The sequence below is a fragment of the Pagrus pagrus genome, assembly GCF_965226575.1.
Source record: "Pagrus pagrus genome assembly, chromosome: 5".
Lineage (NCBI taxonomy): Eukaryota > Metazoa > Chordata > Actinopteri > Spariformes > Sparidae > Pagrus > Pagrus pagrus.
The window spans coordinates 14,322,103-14,349,217 of record NC_140189.1 but is presented as its reverse complement, the minus strand read 5'-3'; the positions used below and the strand labels follow the sequence as shown (position 1 = coordinate 14,349,217).

Here is a 27,115-nt window from a genome sequence, read left to right as displayed (position 1 = left end):
GATCAGCTAAGTTGGAGCATAGATCAAAATATTTAATTCAGTGATTCCGCAGCACTGCAGCATTAACAGGTGGAGTTATAAAGTCAGCCTATCATCCATGTGCTCTAATCCTGCATACCTCATCTCATCTCTACCCCCCTCATCGAGCACTCACAAAGGCCCACAGAGGCTAAGTTAATACAGAAACTACTAATGCCAATGAGTTTGCGGCATGTTTGTTTAAGGTTGTTGTTGAGCAAAATCCCTAGCTGTGTATGTGCCAGGAATGCCTACTGATGCTTCCTATGATGTTGCTCTATAGACATACAGTCACTGAAAATGACATTTTAACTATGGTAATCAATGATGCCCAAAATATATTGCAATACCAGATGAATTGTCCCTTTTGCCTACTGTTTTTTGGAGCTTAACTGTTCATTGATAAAGTGTTACCTGTTTTAAGCATGTTAAATCTGTGTGTGTGAGTGTCACACTGTGTGTACGCTGACGGTTTCCATGGTGATCTGGCTGCTTGTTCTAATGATATTTGACACCCCGCAGACAATGAGGCTTTTCCCAATAGAGCCCAGTGTAATTGGTCCCAATAGGGGAGAAAATGAATTCAATTTAACTTTATTATTAGTATTCATAATTTTTTAGGAAACTTGAGAAGAAACCTGTCAGAGACCCCACAATGAGTCATAAATCATAAGAGAGCAAATTAGATACTGACAGTGCGAGGAGTGCAGCTGCGGTCGAGCCTTTTCAGAAATTAATTAACAATGGAAACCTGTGCACCTGACGGGCTATATTTGATACTGTCGCAGTGTCTTGCAGGAGTGGTGAGACAGTGACAAAAACAATATCATGTACAATTACATATGTTGTTATTTACCCAACTGTGGTTCATTTTCTACAGCTGCAGACATTTCTGTCCTTTTCTCCTCTCCTTATGAATAGAAGTGGATTTATTATTCAGTTTGGTTGCTGGTGTATTTACCTGACTTCACTTTCTTTAATATGTCCTGCAAGTTCTTCCACAAACTTTTCTCCTTTCATCCAGTAGATGATGGGCTTCCTGTTCTCTCCACTGTAGCCAAAAAACGCTTTGCAGTCCAGACTGAGAGGCATACCTGCAACACAAAATACAACTCTGTACAAACAATACATACAAACAATAGAATACTGAAAGACAAGTACATTTTTTCCTCTGTATACTGAATCGGGCACTGCAGTCCAGGCTGCGGGGAATACACACAAAGAAAATGTCATACATGCTATAATATTCTAGACATTGTTATTATTATGTGATTGAAGCTGTTCACAAGCTTGCAGGTGATGATTGGAAGCCTGCTGCTCCCCAGGGAACCAGTGCAGAGAGGTGTGCAGCAGGGTGCCTGCTTGGAGCCCCCTAAATTGGGGGAACTGAAATAATGAAAAGGCTCAACAGATGATCCTGGTGGCAGTTGTGCATGCTTAGAGAGAGGCTAACTTCAGCGCCATTTGTGTCCAATCTGTGTGTGTCCAGTCCGTTCTGACTCCCAACATGTCAAATACAGCAGCCTGGTCAGTGGCCCTGCGCTTCTAAATTTGACGAAGTGTGAGAATAGGCACAAGTCAGGGGGAGGTAGTAGTAATTTTTGTGCCTAAACCCAACCAAACCATGACCGTTTGACAATATTAATAACAGCCCAGCCAGTCCAGTCATAGTATCTAATAATATGTGAAAGTCTAACCAGATGTTGCATATTATGTGTAATTGATAACTTCACCGCAGAGCCCTTCACGTGCAAAACTGACATTAGAGTGGTAGGTAGAGCACAGTTTGAAGCTCAAGGCCACTGAACAAGCTGCTGTATTTGATGGGTTGGGAGTGAGAATGTAGTGGTTTATCATGAAAGATCATTTAATTTAGTCAACAGTAACAGAAACGCAGAAATACACTCCTGCGTAAAATGATCAGTACACACAAGTCACAAAATAAAACCCATAGTAACCCATAGGTATATCAAGCCAAGCAGAGAGTCTGCTCAGATTTTCAGATTTCACCTACACTGCAAATCAAACCCAAACTGTATGAATTGTTAAATTGCAAAAACGGGTGGGAAAAAAAATAAATTTTGATTTGGGCGACATAATACATGATAGAAACCGGTAGCAGATAAAACAGCACAGTGAAAGGGAGGGAGGCAAAATATTGACTATTTTATAGATTATGAATGCAACAGGTACTGCTGGAGGAAAGAATCACACACACACACACACACACACACACACAGACACACATGTGAGCAGACAGTATCCACTCTTGCTCTCACACACCCTCCTCTAAGACCTTGAAACCAGCACTCTGTGATTACAGCTATCAATGGTGATGATGGAGTATTAATGAGCATTCTAATGAGCGCTACCTCGTTAGGCAGTCAATTAGCAGATAATTATGGTAGACCTCAGTATTATCATAATGATAGCTCTATCAGCACAGTCAAGAACCAACACTGAATGCTAACGCTGTGTGTATATCTGTGCGTTTGTTGTCAGACAAGCACTTGAACTGAATGTTAACACCAATATTTACATTTTAGACATTGAGCTGTAGCTGATACTTTAATGCAGAGTGTGTAGGAAACGCAAGTGGTGGCTCTGTGCAAGTTTTGTTCTTGTCCTTGTGCAAGTTAATCTCTGAAATTGCTATTTTCGAAGGCAGCAGCAAAGGTAAAAACTTCCACAAACTGGTTATCGGTTGAATAAACATGAGGTTTTATCAATTGGTCATGGAAAAATGCTGAACTGATGAACTGTTTTCATATGGAAATGTCAGATGATTGCTTTATGTTTGCTTCCATTGCATCACTTATTCTGATTGAGGAAAAAGAGGGGAGGAAGACAGAAAGCTTTGACGTTTGTCGGTCTCTCAAAATAATTCTAGCAAGCCGAGAGGTGAGGTGGTCTGCAAAGCTTCATACATCGGTGTGTGTATGAGGCGTGTGTTGGTGGGCTCTCATGGTTTGTTAGCTTGCCTTTGTGCTGAGGCAGGCAGCATCATGTACCAAAGACACACACAAACACACACTGCAGGAGTGGTTAGGGAAAAAAATGGATTAGAGTGAAATTAGTTTAGTTTGATTATGTATGTGTGTGTGTGTGTGTGTGCGTGCTGGCTCCACAGTAATTGATTAGCACCCTGAGGGTATGTTTGTGTTCTCAGCATGTTATGGTGATTAAAATCATCAACTTTGTTTGCTGATGTGTGGCACAAGGGTGTGTGCAGGCTGTGCTTGGTGTGAGTGTGTGTGTGTGTTTGTGTGTCAGTCTCCCTCAATCAGAACTGCCAGCCTCACATAGCCGAGTAAAGTCATCATTTCTGTTTGAGGCCAAAGCAGCGGGGGGTGTAAAAGAACACTGAAAAAGAGGTTGGTGCTATGTTGTCGTCATTAGTGTCAAAGATAGACTTTGTACAAGTGATTGATGGGAGCTTTTTTCAATCATCATTTCACACCGCTGCTGAGTGCGATCACACGTAGACCATGTTTGCTTTGGTGTGAATCATGCTGCAAGAACTCACTGCCCAATTACAAGTGAGTTTGCAAACAGAAGTCAGACGACAGAAGATTCCAGTCTTTGTAACTTTAACTCAGCCTGACAGACTTGTCTTCTCTGACATTTAAGGCACGTAGAATCACATAAAGAAACAAAGAAGCAGCTGAATGCGAGCATCAGTCCAGACTGTGTATGCCCTTGGTTCATTTTTTAATGCCGCAATCCAAGCAAGAGGAAATGCCGGTTACCAGACTTTAACATCTGTTCCCTTCTGCCTGTAAAGATTGTGTTTTGAGGTTGTTTCCTGTCATTGCTTCAGACATTTTCACTGAAAAAATCTTTATCGTTTTATGTGTTTTCTCTATATTTTATTTGTTCTCAGCAGCGAAAGGAAACCATCATCGCTTCCTTATAAAGTACTGCCTCTATTGTGATGTCTCTAGAGTTTGATTCAGTTTTATTAAAATATGTTGGATTAGGTTCATCGTCGTCACAACCAGATGAGCAGTACAAGATACAAGCGTCAGAACCAAAGCTATCACAAAATGTTACAAGAAACATCAACAGTGGTCTCTAAGGAGGTAAAGATGCACAAAAGTATTGTTATTTATTAACAACAATGGATTCAGTGACTATAATCCAGTAATGTGAAAGGTATCGCTGAGAATGACAAGCTCACAGAGAATTATCACTGTACTCTGCAGTTCCCTTCCCTCTTTCAGCTCAGTGCTTTGGTTTAACAGACTGCTCTCTGCATCCCCTTTGCTCTCTTTAACTTCATTTTCAGGCACCTCAAGCAAGTGTTTTCAGCATAAAGCAGGTAAATAATGAAGCATTTAGCAGCTAAAGGTCCAGATGCCAAGTGCTCAAAAGAAAGTGAATATTAGTTTTGTGTTGCCTTCTGTCTTTTTGGAACAACTATGCGCCCTATTGTTTGGCTGACCTTTCATTGTATGGTAGGATATTGTCAAGATGTAATTTACAGTGTTGTAAGGGTCCCGAACTGTATTTTTTGCAGATGTTTGCAGCAATAATTTTGTCAAATATTGATATGTCATATGTCAGTTCTGTCAGAGTCTTAGTTTATTAATTAAGGAACAAACACATTTGCGTTTAAAGATGTTTATTATGTACAACTTTTAGACGGATATATATTAGTCAGATATTCCCGACCCGCCTGTGTTCACTGGGACACTGTTGAGCCCAGTTCCATTGCCCACTCGCCCAGCTCTGGTTCTGGTACCCATTATGCCCCCACTTCCTGCAAGCATTCCCCACTGGGTCCCCCCCATCCCAGGCCTAAAATCTTCTCCCGGTGGTCAAAAGCTCCTGTGCTAATGGTGTAAACAACACCAACACTTCCCCGGTGCTCTGAGCTCCCAGTCCAGACTGCTAGCTGCGAGGCTAACTAGGCTAACAGTCGGCCAGTTCTTACACATTGCACCTTTAAGTTTAAAGGTAGCCGTTTTTTCTAAAAACATTATATTCAGTGACAGTAAAGCTGTCACTCTTCAGAGTTTCCTTTAGATATTCTAACAGATACCCAACAAAAGCTGAAGAAAAACAAACTTCTCTCTATTTCTTAAATCAAAATGCAGTTAGCAGCCAAAACTCAGAAATTAAGACACAAATGTAGCACAATTATCTGATACGCACATTTCCAATCTCAACTCATTTTCTGCCAAATCACTATCACATATTGAGTTTTCTGAAATGACACATCACATTTATCGCTTCAGCGCAAAATCAGCCTCCATCCACCAACAATTGCAAGATCCCATATTCCTGTGGAAGCTGATCAGTGATGGCGGTGATGTTTTATATAGTAGAGAATTCATCGAAACAGAGTCTGTCTTCGCTCCGTCTTCCTCTGTAGCTACTTTTCACATCATTAGTCCGTTTCACTTGTCGCTCCGTGTTTCCCTGTTCTCTCCTTGCTTTTCACTTTTTCTCATCACTGACAGAGATTCTCCGTCTCTCTGTGTCTCCTTCTCCTCTTCTTCCCTCTGTGTCAGCATTTTTTCTCTTCCCCATAATTCCCCCTCTGTGCCTCCTCATGGTTTCCCTCCCTCCCCCTGTAAATCTCTTTTTGTTCTTTTTTTGGTTCTCTTTATCACCCCCGCCTCTTTCTTACCTCTCTGTCTGGTATGGCAACCTTTTACCCTGAGCGTTGCAATACGGAGAGACGTCTCTCTCTGTGAGATGTAGCATGTGTTTGTTTGGATGCCCAGTTGACCTAGGTCTTGTCCACCTTAAATACATACACATATTAAACTTATAACGGGGGTGACATAAAGGGGGTACCAGATAAAATCATCAAATAACTTAAACCTAGGGAGAAATACACTTCATGGGAACAAACACCATCCAGCGTATGTGTAAAGGAAAGAAGAAAGCAGCAGATAACAGTCAGGTGAAGGATTGCAGAAGAGAAGTAGGACACCCCTTAATGAGGGAAATGAATCACTGAAAACTGGTTTTACACACACACACACACACACACACACACACACACTAAAAATCCCACATCAGTTGACTTGACAAGTACGTATGACAAGAAAGGACCTAAGTTAATAGACTTGAAATGATCGCCTTTGTGATATATTTTCATATTTCTGTCATCTGTGAGTCAGCCCCTTCATTAAACCTTGGCCTACTTACCACCAAGATTCATGTTAAATAAAGCTTATTGAATTGAATTGTCCCTTTTCCCCTGGAAATCCAGAGAGCTGTCAGGGGAGCGGTGGAACCAGTGTGTTCCAGTATACAGATGGATAAGTTTTAATTAGCTTGCTGGATCAAACCAAGGAAAGATCCAATTCCACGTAGAGTGGTTAAAATACCAGAGACAGTCATAATTGTTTCCACATGTGGAAATTCAAACCCACTCAGTAAAACGATCAATTCATATGCCAAAATAATCAATTGCGTGTGAAAATGTGGAATGTGAGAGAGCAAATTTCATGTGATTGCATATGCCATGTTTGATTTCCACATGTGAAGATTACAATCTACATGTGACAAAAACCAAACGCACGTGAACATCAGTCCACTTACCAGGATAAAATGTTAGCGGTTAACATTTCTGCAAGCCACAGATAAAGAGAGTTCAAATTTGTACATACGCTACATATCATATTAAGATTTCTACAAAATGTCACATATCACGTTCACTATACATGTTTACAAATTGACTTTCCTGTCGGGAGGTCAAGGGCAACGATAGTGGAGTTACAGGCAGGCCAGTGACCGCAGTTCAAGTCTGAGTTTCAACATTTGTAAACATGACAGCACAAGATATTTTTTAGTTTCTTTCCAAAACTTTTTGGTCGCAAAGTCAGGCCATCTCTAGGCAACAAAACTGGATGTTTATAACGAGACCTCTGGACATCTCTAGCTGGGATAATAAAAAACAGCCAATTTTTTTGAGTCAAAACATGTTTTGCTTACTCTAACCAAGTTATTTTTGGGCCTAAACCTAACCAGAGCAGAAACACAGCACTGTGAGCACAGCAAGAGAAAAAAATTTAATTTGAACCTAAAGAAACATAAAGTAGCAACATAAACGAAACTTAACGTTTCAATTTATTTGCGTTTTTGCAGAAAAGTACATTGCCAACATTTATTCTGGCAACTGGGTTGGTGAATTTATGTAATTTACACGTAAAAATGCAAATGTAGCATTTTTAATTCTTTTGTAAAAACAAAAAAAGCCAATCACTTCTGAAATCTTCAGTTAACATGTGACATTATTTTATTTATTTGAGTTCATGTGTGAAAACAGCCAATTCACATATTTGATATTATTCACAACATATTTGTAAGAGCAGTAGTGTTTTTTTTGACTGGGAATGCACATGCAGCATTTCCGGATGAAATGGGAGGCCCACTGACTGACACAATGCCCTAACATGAAGAACTGGAGGGAAACTTCTTTACACAAACCATTTGACAGGCTTGAATGTATATAATGTGATTTCTAAGTTCCCTCCCTACTACCAGTGTCTGTGTACTGTTAGCATGGAGTTTATCGGCGCTAGGGGACACTCATTACATCACAGGTAAGCAGCTGACTTGAAGAAAGTTGACTGTTGTGGGATGATTTCTCTCCCTCTCCGTCCACCTTCTGTGAGCTGCTCTTTTCATGCCCATCTGTTGATGCAGCATAGAAGCTAGCCTCTTCTGACAGCTAGCCGCAGTCAGACGAGGCTTGCATGAGCACATTGTTTAATTGTGGCAGCAGCATGCTCCAGTGACATGGACTTAACCAACGCACTGATCCTTTCCACTTAAATCTTTTCTTCTGTGCTGCAGAGTTACAAACATGCAGGGGGAACTGCACAAGGCTGGGAAAACAGTAGTTGTCCAAATAAATCCAGACAACTCCTCGACAGCCAGAGTGTACTCAGGCTTTAATTTAGGGGCACCAATTATCAAATTTTGCTTAAAACTCTGGTCACAGTACAGTGCTTCTCAGGATAAAGGTACAGACTCAGGGGCTCACTAGATAGGTTGGAGAGGGGATGAGAAGACTGAGGTGAGAAAGGACATAATTGTTTGAACATTTTTCTTATTTACTCTTTTGACAGGGACAATGCATAACACAGGCAGCTAAAACCTTTTTTCATTTTGCAGCGTGGCGGCCATTGGTGACGCACAGTTGAATTCTATTTCTAATCTCTTTTACATATATACACCGATCAGCCACGACAATAAAACCTCCTGCTTCTTTATGTGGGTTCATCCTGTGCAACCAAAACAGATCTGACCCATCAAGGCTTGGCTGTAAGACCTCTGGGGGGGGACGCTTGTAGTGCATCCTTGTGGCCCTATATGTCTGGGGGTGGGGCCTCCATGGATCTGATTTGTTTTGGCATGTCCCACGGATGCTCGATCGGACTGGGATCTGGGGAATTTGGATGTAAGGTCAACATCTTGAGCTCTTTGTTGCATTCCTTGAGCCATTCCTGAGCATTTTTCTGTGGTGTGGTAGGGCTCCTTGTCCTGCTGGGGGTGGCACTGTGGAGTGTACTTGGTCCGCAAAGGTGTTTGGACTTATGGTGCGTGTCAAGTGGCATCCACATGAATGCCAGGACCCAAGATTACCCAGCAGAACGTTGCATTGTAACAAGAATGTTCAATATTACTCACATCACCTGTTGGGGGTTTTAATGTTGTGGCTGATCGGTGTACAGTAGGTTAATAGTATTGTATCAGAATCAAACACCATCACTTCCCAAAGGACCACATTAACATCAATAATGTATTGGTAGTCTAGAGATTACAGTGGTGTTCTCACAGATAACCTCCCCACCAGAAAACCCTACAAGCCATCACCATTTGAATATCCAACATAAGAAGATTTCACTAGCCTCATCCTGCCAGAGGGGGGCGCTATCATCAGGAGAGCAGCACCTCCTCACTGAATGCAGCTCTGAGGAAATTTGGACACTACAATACTTTGACAGTCAGTCAAAGAAACTGCTGGTTCTTACGAGCATGAGAAAGTCTGAATTATATTTTTCTGCTCATTGGTAGTACATTGCATGTAACAGTATGTTAAGCTTCTAAAGCTATTAAATGGCTGCGTCCAATTTCAACCAATTGCTTAAACAATGAAATCCTTTAAAAAATGTAAAACTCAGTGGTTTATAATGAGTAGTGAATTCATATTTCCCACCACGAATGAGTCACCATAAGTTTGCAACATTTTGTATTGTATTTCACAACTCCAACCCCGACTCCAAAAAAAGCTGTGACGTTGTGTAAAACATAAATATAACAGAATATGATAATTCCTAATCTTTTCTGACATACAGTATACTCATTTCACCCCTTCAACTTCCTTGATTTTTGTAAATATCTGCTTATTCTGAATTGGATTTCAAACAAGTTTGGACAGGGCAACAAAAGACTGGGGAAGTTCAGAATGCTCCAAAAACACCTGTTTGGTTTATTAGTACAACCCAATCGTCAAAATAAATGCTGGCAAAGCACATACTCCTGCAAAACCCCTGATAAGTTAAAATGTAAGTAATATTTCTTTAGGTTAATTTTTTTCTCTCGTCACAATGCTGTGCTTATGCTCTGGTTAGGTTTAGGCACAAAAATCACTTATCATGGAACATATCATGGGTTGGCTTATAATCCTTGTTTTGGTTGCCACAAACACAGCTGGAGATGTCCCATCTTGTTAAAAATACCCAGTTTTGTTGCACAAACATGGCTGCAGATGGCCCGACCTCCCTTCAAAAATATAACTTTTTTCTCCATAGGTAAAAAGACTCAGTTGCTCATAAGCAAGGAGGGGGCGAAGTTCACCACCTTGTGATGATTGCATTCTGTTTTTATGTATGTTTTATGCAGCATTCCAAAGTTTTTGGAATGGAGGTTGCATCAAATGTGACGCATTGCATTGTGGGATTGTGAGTAGAAAGTAGCATACATGCTGTCAGCAATACTTTTTGTTTCATTGGATTTTTAAAGGCACATTCAGATTTCGGACATGTGGACAGTAAATAAAGTGCACCACACAGCATTGTACACCCATGCTCTTAAATGTACTTAAACGCACTTTGAGAGTCTTAGTTAACCTTTCTTTTTACATTTTTGATGTGCAAAAGTTTATTTTTCATTCTGATATTTTCAAGCACACTTGCACTTCTTTTGCACTGACGATTAAACTTGAAGGATTTTATGTCCGACCGAAGTGTTAAAACTGCCAATCACAAAAACATTATCTATACAGAAAATGCAAATGTTACTTCAAGAACCCCTGATGCCTGAAACAACTCCCCATCTTATGTATTGATACCACATTGATAGCATTTCAATTTTTTTCTAAGATCATGCATAGACTAGTATCAGTGTTATCCCTACAGCCTTGTTGATATAAAGCCTGAAGTGCTTCTGTGCTTATCCAGAGTGTGAATAAATGACTGAAAAAAGTACAGATGTAGATATACCAAATTAATATTTCAGTAGAGACTGAGATCATCTTCACATCACACACACACACACACACGCACGCACACACGCACACACACATGCATGCATACACACACTCAAGCAGAGGAGAAAGTAATCTAAATCTGAAAAATAGACTGTCCATCTGCTTTTCTCTCCCTTTTTCATCCACACACACACACACACGCACACACCTCATATCGAGTACGTCTGTCCATCTGCTCATTTAAAAGCACACACAGTGTAAGACCTTTAGGTGGTTTGAACACTGTGTGTGTGGACCAGGTATGGGGTGTATGGGGGTTGTCTAGGTAACAGCTGAGTTTTGGGTCTTGGGCTCCAAGGGAGCGCAGCTGCACATGGCAACACAGATGGTGCCTCTCACACTCACACACACACACACACACACACACACACACAGACACAAACACTCAGATGCAGACGTGCTGTTTACACTCACACTCTCTCTCTCTCTCTCTCTCTCTCTCTCTCACACACACACACACACACACACACACACACACACACACACAAGCACACATGTTCGTAAGTGGGCAGCTCAGCTGTAACCTGGGAGCTGTTCACTCGTTCATTTGGTGTATTTACAGACATCCTGCCCCTGACAAATTATTCCCTTTTCATTTGGAATGCTTGCTATTTTTAGGGAACTGTGTATTTGCCTGTGACGCTCCTCCAAAATCCCATCCCGTGTGCCAATTACAGTTTCCAGGATTTCAGTGCTAATCCTCGAGTATTTGGAATTATTTGTTTTCTATCTTTGTGGCCATTGGGTCATTGTTGTTGACGTCATGCTGCACATCCTTGTAAATCATTAAGTTGTGTGTCTGCTGCTGTGACACCATTTTTATTAATTAGTAAATAGAAAACACATCACTGCCTGTACATCAACATAAACACTGGGTATCAATGCCTTTTGTTAACTTAACGTTAACAGATTAACTGTTCGCAGTTTTAGCCTAGTCTCCAAGGAATTGTTTGACAATTTAATGAGAAGACCCATGACATTCTCATGTCTACGTATGTAATTTAATAGTGCGGTCATTTTCTAATTTCTATACAATAACTTGAAAAATATCAATATTACAATTTTCAAAGCTACAGAGAAACAATGACACAGCTTAACGACTGCAGTAAACATTAAATATCATGCTTATATTGAGGAACCTTTTAAAGTAATGTGCAGGGTTTCTGCCAGAAAAGTTGTTAGGCCCTGCTGGCTGGGTTGGAGTGTCAAAGAGAAATGAGAATAGCTGGTCCACTTTAAAGGTCACTAACTCTGAGGCTAACCCCTTCACTTTATTCAGTAGGTTTCAACCAAGACATGGTTAGGTTTGTGTCTTGAGGAGTTGTAGCATTTATTCACCGACACTCAGCGTTGCACACATGCTCTATGTTTCTCTCTGTCTCTTCCTCTTGATCGCTAACACAACCTCTGCACTGAGTTATCCCTGAAAGGCATTTGTCTCTTGTATAACACATTTTAGTTTCAAAAACATTGTAAAAATAAAAAAAGTCCATGATGCCTAGACCCGGCCAGCCGCTGGTCTTGCAATATATTGTCAGAAACCCTGTGTATGTGTGTCAAGTCTGTCGGGGAGAAGAGAGAGCGCCGTTGGTACTGGTGTATGGATACTGCAGAAGGTGAGAAATTGAAATTGTGAAATTGTTATTAATATAATTATATGTAATTGCATTACTATGGAGCCAGTGTCAATTGGCTAAACTTAACATACAGCCTGGACATATGGGGAAACAGCTTGTTTGGCTCTGTCCGCAGTTTAAAATTCAACCTTTCAACATTCAACATTTTGTATCACATTTCTTAAATTTGTAGGCAGACAAACATTTAAAAAATGATGTTTGTTTGTTACAAAGTGAATCAACTCCCTGCTCCTTATTGTAATAAGGGTTAAAGAATTAACGTTAATCATTGAAGAATTGTGTCTTAAACGATTATGTCTCTAACAATAGTAAGCTTATGCTACTTAATATGATTCGGCTGTATTCACTGTGACTTTTGATGGATCAAATCCCAGTGATAAACTATTCAGACAAGGCAGAAGGTTGATTAACATGAAAACACTGAACTTGTTCCTCAAAAGTCTGTTTTTGATGGTGTGTATTAACAGCGTGTATGAGTAGAATTATTTCTTAATACTTTCATCACGCAATACACACTTTAAAAAAAATCACAGTTACACAAATATTGTTATTATATTGGGTGTCTTATAACACTTAGACGATTTTGCAATTACATTTTGGATGGGAAGGAAGAGTGCCAAACACACCTTCTGGTGATCCCTTTTGTTCTCTGCTAGAAACCTCAGGTGATGAGTTTTCTTTGCAACACTGTTTGAAAAACCATCAAGACTGTATGAGAACAGAAACCATTAACAACTGCACATCAGCAACCTTTTCATTGTTCCTATTTACAGGTAAGGTCTGATGAGATTTGAGCCTTTTAATACCTTAATCATGCACATGTCTAATAGAAACACAGTCTGTTTTGTTTCATCATCGCAAGTGCAACCAAAAAGGAAATTAATGTAAAAGTTCAAAAGTTAAAGAAATTATTGATTTAAATATTATTGTTTCATAATAAATCTTTCTTCTGTTTCATTGATGCACAGCCATATTTAACATGTTTACAGTGATATGAAAGCCTGAGAGAGCCCTGAGCAGATTTTCAATATAATTTGACATTACAATCCCACCAGAGGGACTGAATATTATTTGATAAATATGAGATGGAGAATCACTTCTGGAAATACTAAGGCTCAATTTCCTGTCTAACAGGAAATGAAGCTGCCACAAAGTTGGAAAGAGACATATTTGATTATTCTCAATAAAATAAATATTTTTCCTTTTATCTCTCTCTCCATGTCTGACTTCACTCACCCTCCACTTCTCCATTCACCCCCAGACCCACACACTCTTACACACACACACTCTAACACACACACACACACACACACACACACACACACACACACACACACACACGTTCATACCACCTGAGGTGATTCCCACAGAATTAATAACTCTCTCAGGAAAGTAATAAAAGGAAATCCAGCCTGTATCTTTGTCCATATTTGGTCATTTCCTGACAGCTCTAATTAACCAAGTCCTTTATGCTTCTACACCTGACATTTGATTGGCTGGGGGGCTGGCCTCGTTAAAGACAGTTTTAAATTAACAGATTAAATTAGATTGGAGATTACTGCAGATATGCTTGACAAGGTTAATTAAATGACCAGTCACGAGGGGCTTGTTTTAAATCCGACGTCACTGACAGATTCAGAGCTGATATATTTTATCACACCGGAGCTTCTGTCAGCTCCCAGTTTTCCAAAGCAGCTTTGACTGACTCTTTAACAGTTAATTCATTAGCATGTTAATTCGAACATGTTAACTTGATTTCCATAAACATATGAGACTATCTCTCAGAGGTCATTAGCCTCGACTGGCTATCAGGTGATCTGCCAGTTGATCAGACTTGACATAAAAAAATTGCCTTTTTTTTGTTTTTACATTGAGCACCTTTTTAACTTCAAAAATGCGTACTGGCTGTAATCAAAGCTATCTTTGGTTCCTGACTTTTCTTTCCACGGCACAAAACAGAATAATAACAGAAAAACAAATACAATTTTGTCACGAGCTGTGAAGCAACATAACCCTAATCCACCAAGTAGTGTTATTACCTAAACCTAACCAAATAGTATTAGTACCTAAACCTTACCCAAGTACCTAAACCTAAAAAAGTGGTATTAGTACTAAAACCTAACCAAGTAGTATTAGTGCCTAAACCTAACCAAACTACAACCATACTATTGAAGCTCTGGTATGTGTGTCGCTGTATCACTGCAGTGGTCATGTCGTTTTGGGAACAGTGATATATGTACGTTTTCAATCGACTTATTCAGCCGTTGAGATATGCACATGAGTTGGATTTTACAATAAACATAGTCACTTGGTTGATTCTGCATACAATACTGGTTGGAACTAGGTCTCATGAATCCCACTTAGGATGGCCATATTTCTACACATCCAACAAGGTGTGTCAATATCCTGAATTAAATATTGTGTCTTACAATCATGACATCTACATGTCTACACACAGGCCCTCGGTACCTGTAACCCAGGTAAATAATCACAGCCATCAATGGATATAAGGACAAAAGATTAATAAAATTGATAATAGGAACAAGCAGATTTGTTGCCTTGAGGGTGGTTGGCTGTGAGCTGAATAAAGAAACAAGAATCAGAAGAATAATTATAAAGGATAGAGGAAAGAAAAAGCAAGTGAGCCCACATGAGATTAGGAGTGTTAATAGTTTTGGTCTCTGTGGTGGTAGTGTGCGAGTGTGTTAGGGAGGTTTCATGACAGATCTGGGTGGCAGGTGATGTCTGACTGACAGCTGTTACCCAAGGGTCCCAAAACATCTAACAGTGTTCTACTTCCCAGCTCAGGGCCAACAGTTAACAAAGTCGACTAAAAGAAGGATTAAATGGAAAATTAAATTCTGTTCCTGAATTGCTTGAGTCATCTGTGGTTTGAACAGCTGTAGGCCTACAAATGACTCGACAATTTAAATTCTGAATGTGGTTTCAGGCTGTTCATTTTATATTAGCTGGATAGCTGCAGGTAGACTTTAAAGTAATACTTAAAGTTGTTTTAAAGTTTGTTAACACTTTCTTTGAAGTGGTATGAAAAACTAAACGACTAACCACGACATGACACTTGTCATTACATGAAGGAGTCTGCCAATTATGTCATTTTTACTAAAAAGTTGACATTGTTTGAGATGTCTTCACTGTTACAACTTGACATTAGCCAAGTCAATATCAATATCTTTGTAATGGCAACTTGACATTAATGATGACAACATAACGTTTCATCAACACGTCAGGGAGAATTATTAACAGTTTGTAATTTGTAAGAAAGTGAATATTTCAGTCTTATTCTCAGCTTGTCAAATAGTGATGCTTTGGGATTGTAGGTCGGGTAAGCCCCCCTCCCAAAAGCATCAGTATTTGAGGATTTGGGAAGTCTTACAAATTGGACCTTTAAACTCAAATAAACTATTTAGCTTCATTTGTTAACATTACATTAAACTTGTGTGTTTGGTTATGACACTGGCTGTCTTGAGACCATTACACTTGTGTCATGAATATTTATCTTGACCTCAACTGAACTGGTACAATTTAGACTTGTCATTAACAAACCCCGACAGTTTTGATCGTCAGTTGCACCACCTCTAAGTTTGTGCTCAACACCGGAGCCCCCCAGGGCTCTGTGCTCAGCCCACTCCTGTTCATACTGTACACCCATGACTGCACTCCCAGACATCAAGAGAACATCAGACACATTACAAACAACGATGAGAGTTCATAATGAGAGGAAACCCTGCTGTCATCTGGCAAAAGATACAGAAGTATCTGCTTCCATACCACCAGACCACTGAGCAGCTTCTTTCCTCAGGCTTCGAGACTTCTGAACTCATCCTCAACATTCCAATGCATTTTTCTTGTGTAGCATAAAGCGACTACAGCTTGCACTTTGAAATGACTATTAAATGAAACATGAATCTTGAACATTGCTTTGTTGATCAAAATTGAGTTCATTGTTTAGAATGAGTTCAAGGTATTTGAACTGTTCTTTCAATAATTCCCTCATCCAACAGCTTTATTGCCCTTCAAACTTGTGTCTCACTGTCTTGAGGTCATGAAACCCTCTTTTGGGTCAACTAAGATGAGCAGCGTTGTCTATTGTGGCAGCAAAGTGAGTGTACAAGGCCTCTTAACCTCCATTACACATCTAAAAGTGATAGAAACAAACTATTCCACTTAAGATCCCTCTTTGGCTTCTCTCCTTCTGCTCCTGCTCCCACAGCTGTTCAAGGTGTGAAAATGTTAAGAGGGGTAAAAAGGTGCTGCCCCTAGACACCAAACACACACGCCAACAAATGTACAGCCAGACACGTCTAATGAATGAATGCACAGGCACAGAGACTGAACAACGGGAGGGAAAGTATGCATGTTTAACAGAAACGCTTTCATCTTATTCTCAAACAGTCTTTTTTTTCATAAATTACACAAGCATACATTTTTCTGAGCTGAGTGCATAATCAAGAACAAGAACAAATGATTAAAGTAACGTAAATTAGACAAGGATGGGGTTGTGTTTAGGGCTTAAAACTTATATAGTGAATTAATACTTTTCTAAATGAATAAATAATTGTGTCTCAGTTAATGCCTAATGACAATCAGTAGCTAGAGGTCTGCATTAACTTACAGCCAATAGGGATTGTAAAAATGAGAAACAAATCCCAATATGTTTTATTTTACATTCATTAAATTTGGAGTTGTTTTTCCCCAGAGCAGCCAAACCACAGTAAAAAACAACTTATATGCAGTCGTAGAAGAAAAGAAGCACATTATCGGCTTCTAAAAGCACTCTCAAACCTAGTTATGGTGGTAATATTCTCCTAGAATAACATCTGAATGAAAGTACTTAGCCTTTTCTACAATGGCTACCTTTCAAAAGAAGAAGAATAGATGCCCTACCAGCCCTCACAATCCTCTCACCTTTTACAAAGCAGCAGCAGCACATTACCTCAGCAAAACAGTCTGCAGACTGAGTGTTATCCTCTCTGAAGTTGTGGCAGTTCATTAGTTAAATTGTTTAGCATTTATTTATGTATTTATAGTTCAATATATAAAATATACACCAACCAGCCAAAGCATTAAAACCACTGACAGGTGATGTCAGTAACATTGACCATCTCACTACAATGCAAGGTTCTGCTGAGAATCCTAGAATCCTAGACCAAGTACACCCCCTAACCCCCAAGGGATTTTGGTTGGACAATATCTGATTGAACTGGTTTAGAGTGACTAAGTATCGTTAGATTCACCTATGGTATATGCCATTGCAGCCCAATCTCACACCAAACACCTACCGATCCCTCAGAGGAAAGTGTGTGAGTGTAACAGTTTGCCTCGCCTATATGTGAAAAGTACAGTACCAGGGGAGGCTAAGATGAAAGGAGCAAAGGACAAACCTATTATAAAGAGCCAGAAAGTCCACAGAAGGAGGTTGTGATGCATAGGTGGGGTCAGTCATAGGACTTTACTCAGGAGATCGGGGTGAATCCTATGTGAAGTCAATCGTGAATAGTGATTGTTTTAAAGGAGACCTACTATGCTTTTTCAGGTTTTTCCTTTTCTTCAGTGTTTAATATTGGTTCTTCTGCATGTAAATGATCTTGAACGTTAAAAAGGTCAAGGTCCGCACTCACAGGAGCTCCTTTCTCCCACAGAAAACACCTTCCTGAAATGCTTCTTTAGTAGCTCTGCCTTTAATTCTGTGACTTCTTGACGTCACACTATATCACAGAGTCACACACTTGCATAATTTATGCTTAGTGACCAGGTTGACTCGTAAGAATTGATTTAGCACAGCTGCTCAGTCGTTGTCAACGGTGGCTCAGGCGTGTGTGAGCGGACCAATCAGAGACGACTGGGTTTTCCAGTATGAGAAAACTGACTGAACTAAAAATTATGAACCTGAAAATGAGCATTATATGTCTCCTTTAAGGAAATTTCAAAGCAAAGCATGAAAATATTCCTAAATACAACCAAGTTCTTTTGGTGCTTTTATTATATATAATAAATAATTAAGTGTGACCGCACATTGCATATTTATCATTGCTAAGTTGATCCCGGAAGTAGTAAAAAAGTGCTGCGACAGTCTGTCTGCTCAGCACCAAATAGCAAACAGACAAGGTTAGCGAGTAGCTGGTGAACATTCAGCGTTTAAGAGCTAAAGAGCCACAACAACTTAATTTAACAAAAATGTCTTTGTTGTGTATTCAGTTTATTGTGCGCCCCACCCAAAAAAATCTACTACTGCTGCATTAAAACTGAGAGGTAACACTGTGCATCACTTGTTCTAAGCAGCAACTGAAGAAATGACCAGTGAATGACTGGAGTGCACTGTAGGTACTGCATGGTGGAAATGTAACTTCACACAGACTCACACACTCAAGTCATTAATCCTTTCAGTCAAACTCTCTCACACACACACACACACACACACACACACACACACACACAAACACACACACGGTAAGGTAGACTTTCAAAGGGGATTTCTACTTAATAAAAATCCAATTCTGGCTCCACAGGATTCTTATCCCACAGAGACAGGGAGAGTTTGAAGAAGGGAGAGGGAGAGGGGAAAGACAGCAGGAGAAATAATTAGACAGTGATGGAGACACAGAGATCACAGTGTACCAAACAGCGAGAAATCCTTTTTTTCAGGACAGCAGCTACGTAAATCATTTCTGGAAAAAAATAAAAAAATCGGAAAAGCTCTAAAATGAAATCTGTGTCATCCAATAACAGATTGACACTCTTCAAAACTGTGTCAATTAATAATAAAATAAACCAGTTACAGATGAATACTTGTTTTTATGATATTAATAATCTTAAAAGTTAAAAAGCATTCTCTGTACTTTCCCCCCGTCAGTAAATGACTCTGTATCAGAGCAGAATCTGAGGTGATTCTGGGTGTTGATTCCTCCAGAAGATTTGACTCTGCACCCAACTCTCTTCTCTTGAGCTGGCCGACTCTGAGCAGCTGAACAGCAGCTCTTCCCACACTATGAATTTGAAAGTAAATTCTAATTCATAGTGTCTAAGTTCTAAGTTCACAAAAGTGCTCAGCAGCTAATGGCAAACAGTCAAAGTTAGCCACCCGCTGGTGAACAAAATGGAGTATTCAGCAGCCACATATAAAAGGCCACAACAACTTTATTTAACAATAACATGTCTTTGTTGTGTTTTGTTTGTTATACTTCCCCCAAGTGACCAAACAAATCTACTACTGCTGCTTTAAAATTGGGAGTTAACATCTTGCATTTCTTGTTCTATGGGACTTTGAGCAATCAAGGTATGACCAGTAATACAACTAGTCATGACAAGTAATATCCCCATATACTGTACATTTCTCAGCCCTAACCCTTTTGCACATATCATTATAATGATACAGGATAAATAGCTTGTGTGCATTTTGTGTTTCTGAGGATTGAGAATCATTCAAGTTAAAAAAGCAGAGAAGTTAGAGTGTCATACAACAACTATAACTATTGTATCAACTTCAGTTGTTATCAACATTACCACAACACACACACACACACACACACACACACACACACACACACACACACACACACACACACACACTTTAACCGTAGGCTAGTTGACCTGGGGCAACAATACGAATGGTTCAATTTCCCTGCAAATACCTTCCTGGCCTGTGCAGGGACTTAAACCATTGACCTTGCAGTCTCAAGCCCACTTCTCCATTTCACTCTTTCTTGCTGCTGTTATCTTTGCCTATGATAACAGTGAAACAGGTGTTTAAGTGACCGTCTCACCTCCATCAAACACTTCTCTCACGCTTTTCCTCGTACTCTGCCTCCCCTACAGTCTGTCTCTCCATCAGGCCCTCCTTCTCCATCAAGGTCGCAAACAAAAGCTGTTTACCATATTCATGAGGCCGCCGGATGACAAATGAAAGCGAGAGCAAAAGAAAGAACAAAAACCCACTCTTTATCGTGCTGTCATCGCATATCGATCATCCTTTCACCTGCAATTATTTTCTCAATTCCTCCATTGCTCTCTTTCCTTTCAGCTTTCATTGCCCTTCTATTCTCTCCCTCACATGTCTGTCAACAGCCTGTTTATAATGAGGCATCGCCATGTGTGTGTGTGTGCGTGTGAGTTCGCACATTACTCCACTGACAGAAAGGCTAAACACCCTGTACTGCTTTATGTGGTGTGATGTTTTGTGAATGGAGAGTGATGAAGACAGAAACACTGTGTATGTGTGTTGACAGTGATAAAGAGGCAACTCAAACACTCCCACAACGCTCTCCCTCCTTACTTTCTACCTCCCCTCTTAATTCAGCCCTTTTTTACTTCTTCCTTGTCTCTTCTTTTCTTCTACCTATTCACTTCCCTCCTTCCTGTCTTTCATTCTTTTCAATTGTACCCTCTTGTCTGTTTCTTGTTAATTAACCATTTGCTAAAACCCTTACCAGAGCGGCCAATGTCCACTCACACTTCAGTAACTGTAACAAGCACTGCAGACCTGTCGAGCTTTGGATTTGTCCACATACTGAAGAGTGATAGTCATCATTCACAGCGCAGTGTTTGACAGCTGCTGTCTTGACCTGAGAACGAACACTTGAACACTTATTTCAGCCTGTTTATGTGGAAACTGACTTTCAATGAAAACCCCGGCTGTATTTTAAGAGAGGAAACAGTTTCTTGCTCACAGATTAAAACATCAGCTAAGCAGCTAAGCTAAGCTACACAGCTAAGCTACGTGCTATGGCTACCTCCGTGCCCCCTGGAGATGACTCTCAACTCGGGAAAGCACATAACAAGATTGCTAACCTGTTGGAGGACATCCTTCGTTCCAAGCCTTTCCAAAACAATCATCATAATCTGCAAATGTCAGCATGTCTAGCTAACTACCTGACCATGTTCAACTGACCAAGAATAATTTATTTTTGAAACTAGGTCATTTAAGTTTGTCGGTTCATAGATATATTAAAAAAAAACATTTTGATAACATTCAGCTGCTAAATGTGGCGTTCCATCTTCCCACTTCCATTGGATTTACCTCATACCACCGCTGTTGTTCGAATCAAGTGGTTGCCAGTTTGTGCACTTATTAACGTTGCTAACGCTATCTAATGTTGCTAACATTAACTAGCAAACGTTAGCTAAAGTTGCTAATGCTAGCTAGCAAATGTTTACATTGCTAAGTCAATTCAATTCAATTCAAAATACTTTATTTGTCCCCGGGGAGCAATTTAAGGCATGTGGGGTAGTTGTACACAGACACAAAACAAGTCAGCATGTTAAAGAAAGTCAGTACTTGGAAAGATAAATATGCATCAAATAAAGATAGAATAAATGACTGAATAATGACTAAATAAACTAAATAAAATAGACAGTTACAGTATTTACATGAGGTGCAAAGTAGCATTGATGCAAACTAGCTAACATTAAGGCAGTAAAGTATGTTGGACGCATCTCGTAGAACTCAGCCATTCTTATGATTTTTTCCCCCACAAACTGGCAACTACCAAGACTGTTGATCATTTTGGACCTGACAAACATTTTAAAATGATTGATTGACAATAAACACTTTGAAGGGGTAAGAGTTACTTTTATTCTGGGCCCTTCTGAATGAAGGACCCCTTTACTTACACAAGGTCCCCCAGCTGATGACAATTTTGCTTTTAGATATTTTATTAAAGAAAGTGTATGAAAGCCATGACTAAAGTAGTTATACCCTCATAAACCCCCTCGAGATCCCTTAGGGTCTCTGACTCAACTTTGAGAACCACGGCTATTAAGAGTTTAGGCTTATGTTAGCTGTTCTGCTCTAGGAGTTCACACTCAGCAGCAATACTACCTGAGACAACGTGACCTTTGACTTCTTCTTTGTTCCACCACTTTCCGTTTCCTGTTCTGATCACCCTTTTTTTCATTCTTCCATCTGTCCTTCCTTTATCCCTCAGTTTTCCTCAGCTCTGTTCTGTCCTTCCCTTCTTTGCTCTTGGTTCTCTCCATCCATCACTCTTGAATTTTCCTTCCTTCTTCATTTTAAATATTTTGTATAATTAAAAAAACCCCTTTCCCTCCTTTCCCATTCCACTGTATTCCTCTCATCCATTCTCATTATTTCTTTTTCTTCCCCACTTATTTTGTCCTGTTTCTTTATCCTATTTAATCCATGTTTGACCTTCTCACTTATTTTCATTTATTTCTAAGTACCACTTTTCAGCTTTTATTACAGAGACAAGCTTTTTATCACCCTTAACAGGGCAAGCAAAAATAAATTATTACATTGTGTAATATTATTGTAGATAATTTGACACTTTTGTGCCATTGTGCTACATTATTCAGCTTCTGAATTACATGGCGGAGGATGACTAACAACTGCAGGCACAACCTCTCTCTCTCTCTCTCTCTCTCTCACGAATGAAATGAAAATCTGAAATATAAAGACCTTTGTTGCACGGTGCACCCCTCCCACCTCACGTTATCGCTCTGTGACAGTCTGAAAGGGAATAATGACATGACGCATCACCATTTTAAGGCACATGAATGAAGGGACTGAATGAGTTGAGGAAGAAAGACAAAAGGACAGTTAGAGATATAGAGAGTGGCGGAGGGGAGACGGACAGATGGAAGGAAAGTGAGATAGAGGCAGACACCGCGCAGGGGCCGAGGGAGACAGACGTAGAGAGATAAACGTGAAGGGGGAAGAAGAAGACGGAGACAGACGGAGAAAGAGAGACAAGAGGGGAGAAAGAGGAAAAGACAGAAAGCCTGCCTCCTTATCTCACCCTGCCTTTCACAGCACACCTCTCACTGTGGCAGCTAATACTGCTGTGTGTGTGTGTGTGTGCAACAAAAACACAGGACACAACTCATACACAGGAGCCATGTGGCATCAATACTGTTCGTGAGAGACATGAAGATGTGACTTTGGACAGTCACACTCCAGATACGTTCAATGTTACCGACGGACTAACTCAGACTTTCGCTGACGCTCTGGGCGTTTCGGACCCAGTCCGGTCTGTCAGCTTGAAATAATTGTCAGACAATTTGGTTGGCAAAGACATTGCAGAGAGCGTCAACTCTGCACTCTCCGCTAGTTTGGACACCGAGGAGCCTGTAATCGATCAGCACATCACTCCCCCCAGCAGACTTAATGCTATGGTTGAACATGTACAAGACAAATTGTACTCCAGGCAGTCCAGGCAGTCCAGGCAGAGCCAGCTAATACAATGGCTAGCTGCATAGTTAAGTGAGCGTACCAGCTAACGGCAGCTACAGTTAGCAGCAGTTAATGGTAACTCTGGTGATGTGATGCCTCCTATGTGTTTGGAGTATGAATTGGACAGGGAGCCAATTCTTCTGATATTGCACCTTTAACTGAAGCAATTTTTTCAAATCTTTTTGTTTTGCACGACCAACAGTCAAAATTCAAAGACATATTGGATTTACAACCATGAAACAAAGGAATATTTGGCATTTTTGCTTAATAAATGATGATGGCTTGGTCTAAAACCAGTAGTGTGTCCACCGTTTCCAGATATATTTGTTTTTTTCTTTGTGTGTGTGTGCGCGCCCTTGATTTCAATGAGGCTATGTAATCTGTGTAATGCCCACATCTGCAACGTGCTCGTGCCTCTTTGTGTGTGTGCACCTGTGTGTGCTGAGGTGATTTCCATGAAGGCTATTTATTTAATCTCCCAGAAGACTAGTGTGTCGACAGCCAGTGAACACGGACAGCTGAGGTCTAATAGCTTCGCCTGCCAGGTAGAGTTCACACAGTATGAACACACACTACCTCAGAATCAGTGTAGTTTAGTCAGTTTGGGTGTGCTGGGCAGAGGTGTGTGTGTGCGTTACTACTTACCATGATTATGTCTATATTGTCACTATATACTTACCTTGTATGGTTATGGGTACACCCTGAGCTAGAAATGTATATTCTGGATTTTGGTATCTAATTTGTTCAAGAGATATTATGTCTTGAAAGGGGGAATTATGTAGTGCATTATATTACATGCATGTTCCTCTTATTTTTGTTATGTTCATTACTGATAAAACCACATACACATGTCAGAGATAGGGGAACTAGGGAACAAGGGGAAGACCTCACTGGTGGAAAATAATTAAGGAGGAAGGATAAGCCAAAAAACTAAGTGAATAAATAATATAAAACATAAATAAATAAAGTATCAAGGGCAAGAAGACTTGTCCCCCTATTTTTTATTGTATTATTATTAAAAAGTTATTCCACGACAAGGTCACTTGCACAGTGTATATGCGGATCATGGCTGTACTGTATAAGGCCACTACAAATGTGCTTATTCATTATTTGCTCCCTTAAGAGTGTAATTTGTGAGAAATGGCCAGAATTCAAAGGTAGCTCCAAAACAATAGGGGGCAGCATAACCGCTACCTGCTGCTTACTATACTCTTTGCTGTAGCTGTCTTTGGCTGTAGTGACTAGCAGCTGCTAACAAGTAGTTTAGTTAGCTGTGGAGCTACGAGGCCCTATAGCTGACAGTCTGCCTGGACTGCAACCTCCGATCATGAGGAAGTCACAATTAATAAGGAAAATTCAAACATTTAAAAATATCGCCTTTCTTGACATTTTATGAATTTTATCTCGTTTACTTATTAGACTAGGTAGCACATGCTGTATGTCTGCCTGCTGAAACTATGGGGGCGAGCAGACCTTGGCCTCTTCCGGCCAGGGCTAGCTGGTTAGCATGCTAACTTCAGACGACATCGCTGCACAAAGTACACAGACGTCTTTGATGTAACATCAAAACTGTTGTTTCTTCACACTTTGTTGATAATGTTCGTTCATTTTTTGAATCATACTGGCTACTGACTTAGTTTGCTTGAGTAGTTCCACTTTCTGCCACTTCATACTTCTACTCCACTAGAGTTCAGAGGAAAATATTATACTTTTAAAAAAATATTTTTTACAAGCCATCCAGCGGTATGTAAAGTAATATACTGTAAATAAAATATGAATAAATCAATTGAAATCAGCCCCACACTTACCAGCTGCAATATGTTTACACATAATGCATCAATAATCATAATCCAATAATATACATTATTCTCAAATGTGCTATTCTGCAGAATATACACTCTTACTTCTGATTCTTTTAGTATATTTGGATGATAATACATCTGCTACTGTATTTCTTCTTTACTTCAATCGCTGTTGCCTAGCAACCTTGCAGTGATTACAAGACTACTCAAAGTCCCTGCGTCCAGCCAAGAAATATCGGAGCACAGAGAGTGACCCGCTGTACAATATCTATGCTGATGAGTCAACAGAAGGTCTGTCCTTATAACCACACTACCTCTACAACATCAGAAGGTTCATGACATGATAAATCCAGCATGAATATAACCACAGATTCACTTATTACAAACGTTTTTCTAATTTTAAACAGATCTACCAGCAGATCTTGACTGAGGGCATGATTACAGTCCACCTATGAGTCACTGCAGTCAGCAGTCATGAGTCACATGTCAGTTTTGCTTAAAGTCAATACTTTGTCTTTTTTTTTTTGACTCATTAGTCAAAGTTTCAAACCATTTCTTTCAAGTTTTCTACATAGAGTCCAAATTGGGGAGTACAGTAGATGCAGTCTGGAGTTAAACATTGGAATAGTTTTTGGATTGGAGGGATAAATGACAGAAACAAGCGACAGTCGAGCAATTAGCTCAGCCTCACTGGCTTTAAATATGACAGACATTTAGGCCTGAGACCATTGGGAAGACAAATCACTGATGGTAAATGATGAAACTTAGCAATTTGTTGAGCTTGTGATGAATGAAAGGAACATTTTACTTTACCAGTTATTAAATCAAATTGTGTGTAATTTATCAAGCCATTTCACAATTTACATGCCCCAGTTTATGATGTGCATTTTCATCATACTGGTTTTATATTCACATTAATTTTTCTATTTCTCTCTTCCGTCAGTCAAAAAACAATAACAAAAAAACAACAATTCATTGTTTAAGATTTGACTAATAAATGAGTTAAATATGGCAGATTTTTCAACACAACAAACTCTAGTAAGAGAAGTTTTCTTCTTTGGATTAATCAAATAACGTTACTGATCACTTTTATTTTCAATCCACAATCACATTTTCATAATTTAACTTAAAATGTTAGCAGTAAACATTTCTGCAAACAACAGATAGAAAATTCATCATGTTCACATTACATGTTTGTTACCTGACTCTCCTGTCGGGCAGTGGAGGGGACTTAGAAGCGATTAGGTTGCCAAGCCAGTGACCAGAGTTTGAGTCTGCATTTCAGCATTTGTAAATGTGACACCGCTGGATATTTTTAAGGAGACCTTGGGACAATTTCCAGCCATGTTTGTGGCGACAAAAACAGGTATTTTAAGCCAAAACATGATGCTTCCCGAATCCTAACCAAGTGCTTTTTGTGCATGAGCATGGGCACAGTATCATGACAAGAAAAATGTTTAAACTGAGCCTAAAGAAACTCAAAGTTTTAACTTAACTGTGGTTTTGCAGAAACTTACTTTGCTGACATTTATTCTGGCGATTGGGTTGGCTTCACATCTAACCCTGACTGAAGACAGGATATGAACGCTCAGGATAAGTTTAATCAAATACAATAATATCAGAAAATGTATGAAGAGATATGAACTCCGACCATGTTTTTTTATGCAGAATGAGCGATATACTCCTGTTACCCCAAGAGCGGACCTGTGACACCAATACTAAGTTATTGCCTAGTTAAAAACACAGTAAGCCTTCCAATAAATGCTTCTGACATTTACATCATATATTCATTCAGAGCCATTTGCAGGCTGTGCGTGGTACTGATATTATACACACCTACACTCACAGCGTAGGGCTTTTATTTATCAGGAGATGTGCAAATAACTCCTCAAACCTCATTACTCTTTCTATTATAATCTACTTCTTTTTTTACATTTTT

At 39.7% G+C, this 27,115-nt stretch overlaps 1 protein-coding gene across 5 annotated transcripts in view; it reads right to left on the bottom strand.

The window, feature by feature from the left end:
• Positions 1-27,115, bottom strand: part of il1rapl2 (interleukin 1 receptor accessory protein-like 2) — a 428,930-nt gene that overhangs the window by 38,006 nt on the left and 363,809 nt on the right. For all 5 annotated transcript variants that reach the window (XM_084352205.1, XM_084352207.1, XM_084352206.1 and 2 more), the window contains one exon: positions 980-1,112. In XM_084352205.1, coding sequence (XP_084208331.1) covers positions 980-1,112 — 133 coding nt within the window. The remainder of the gene's footprint in view (positions 1-979; positions 1,113-27,115) is intronic.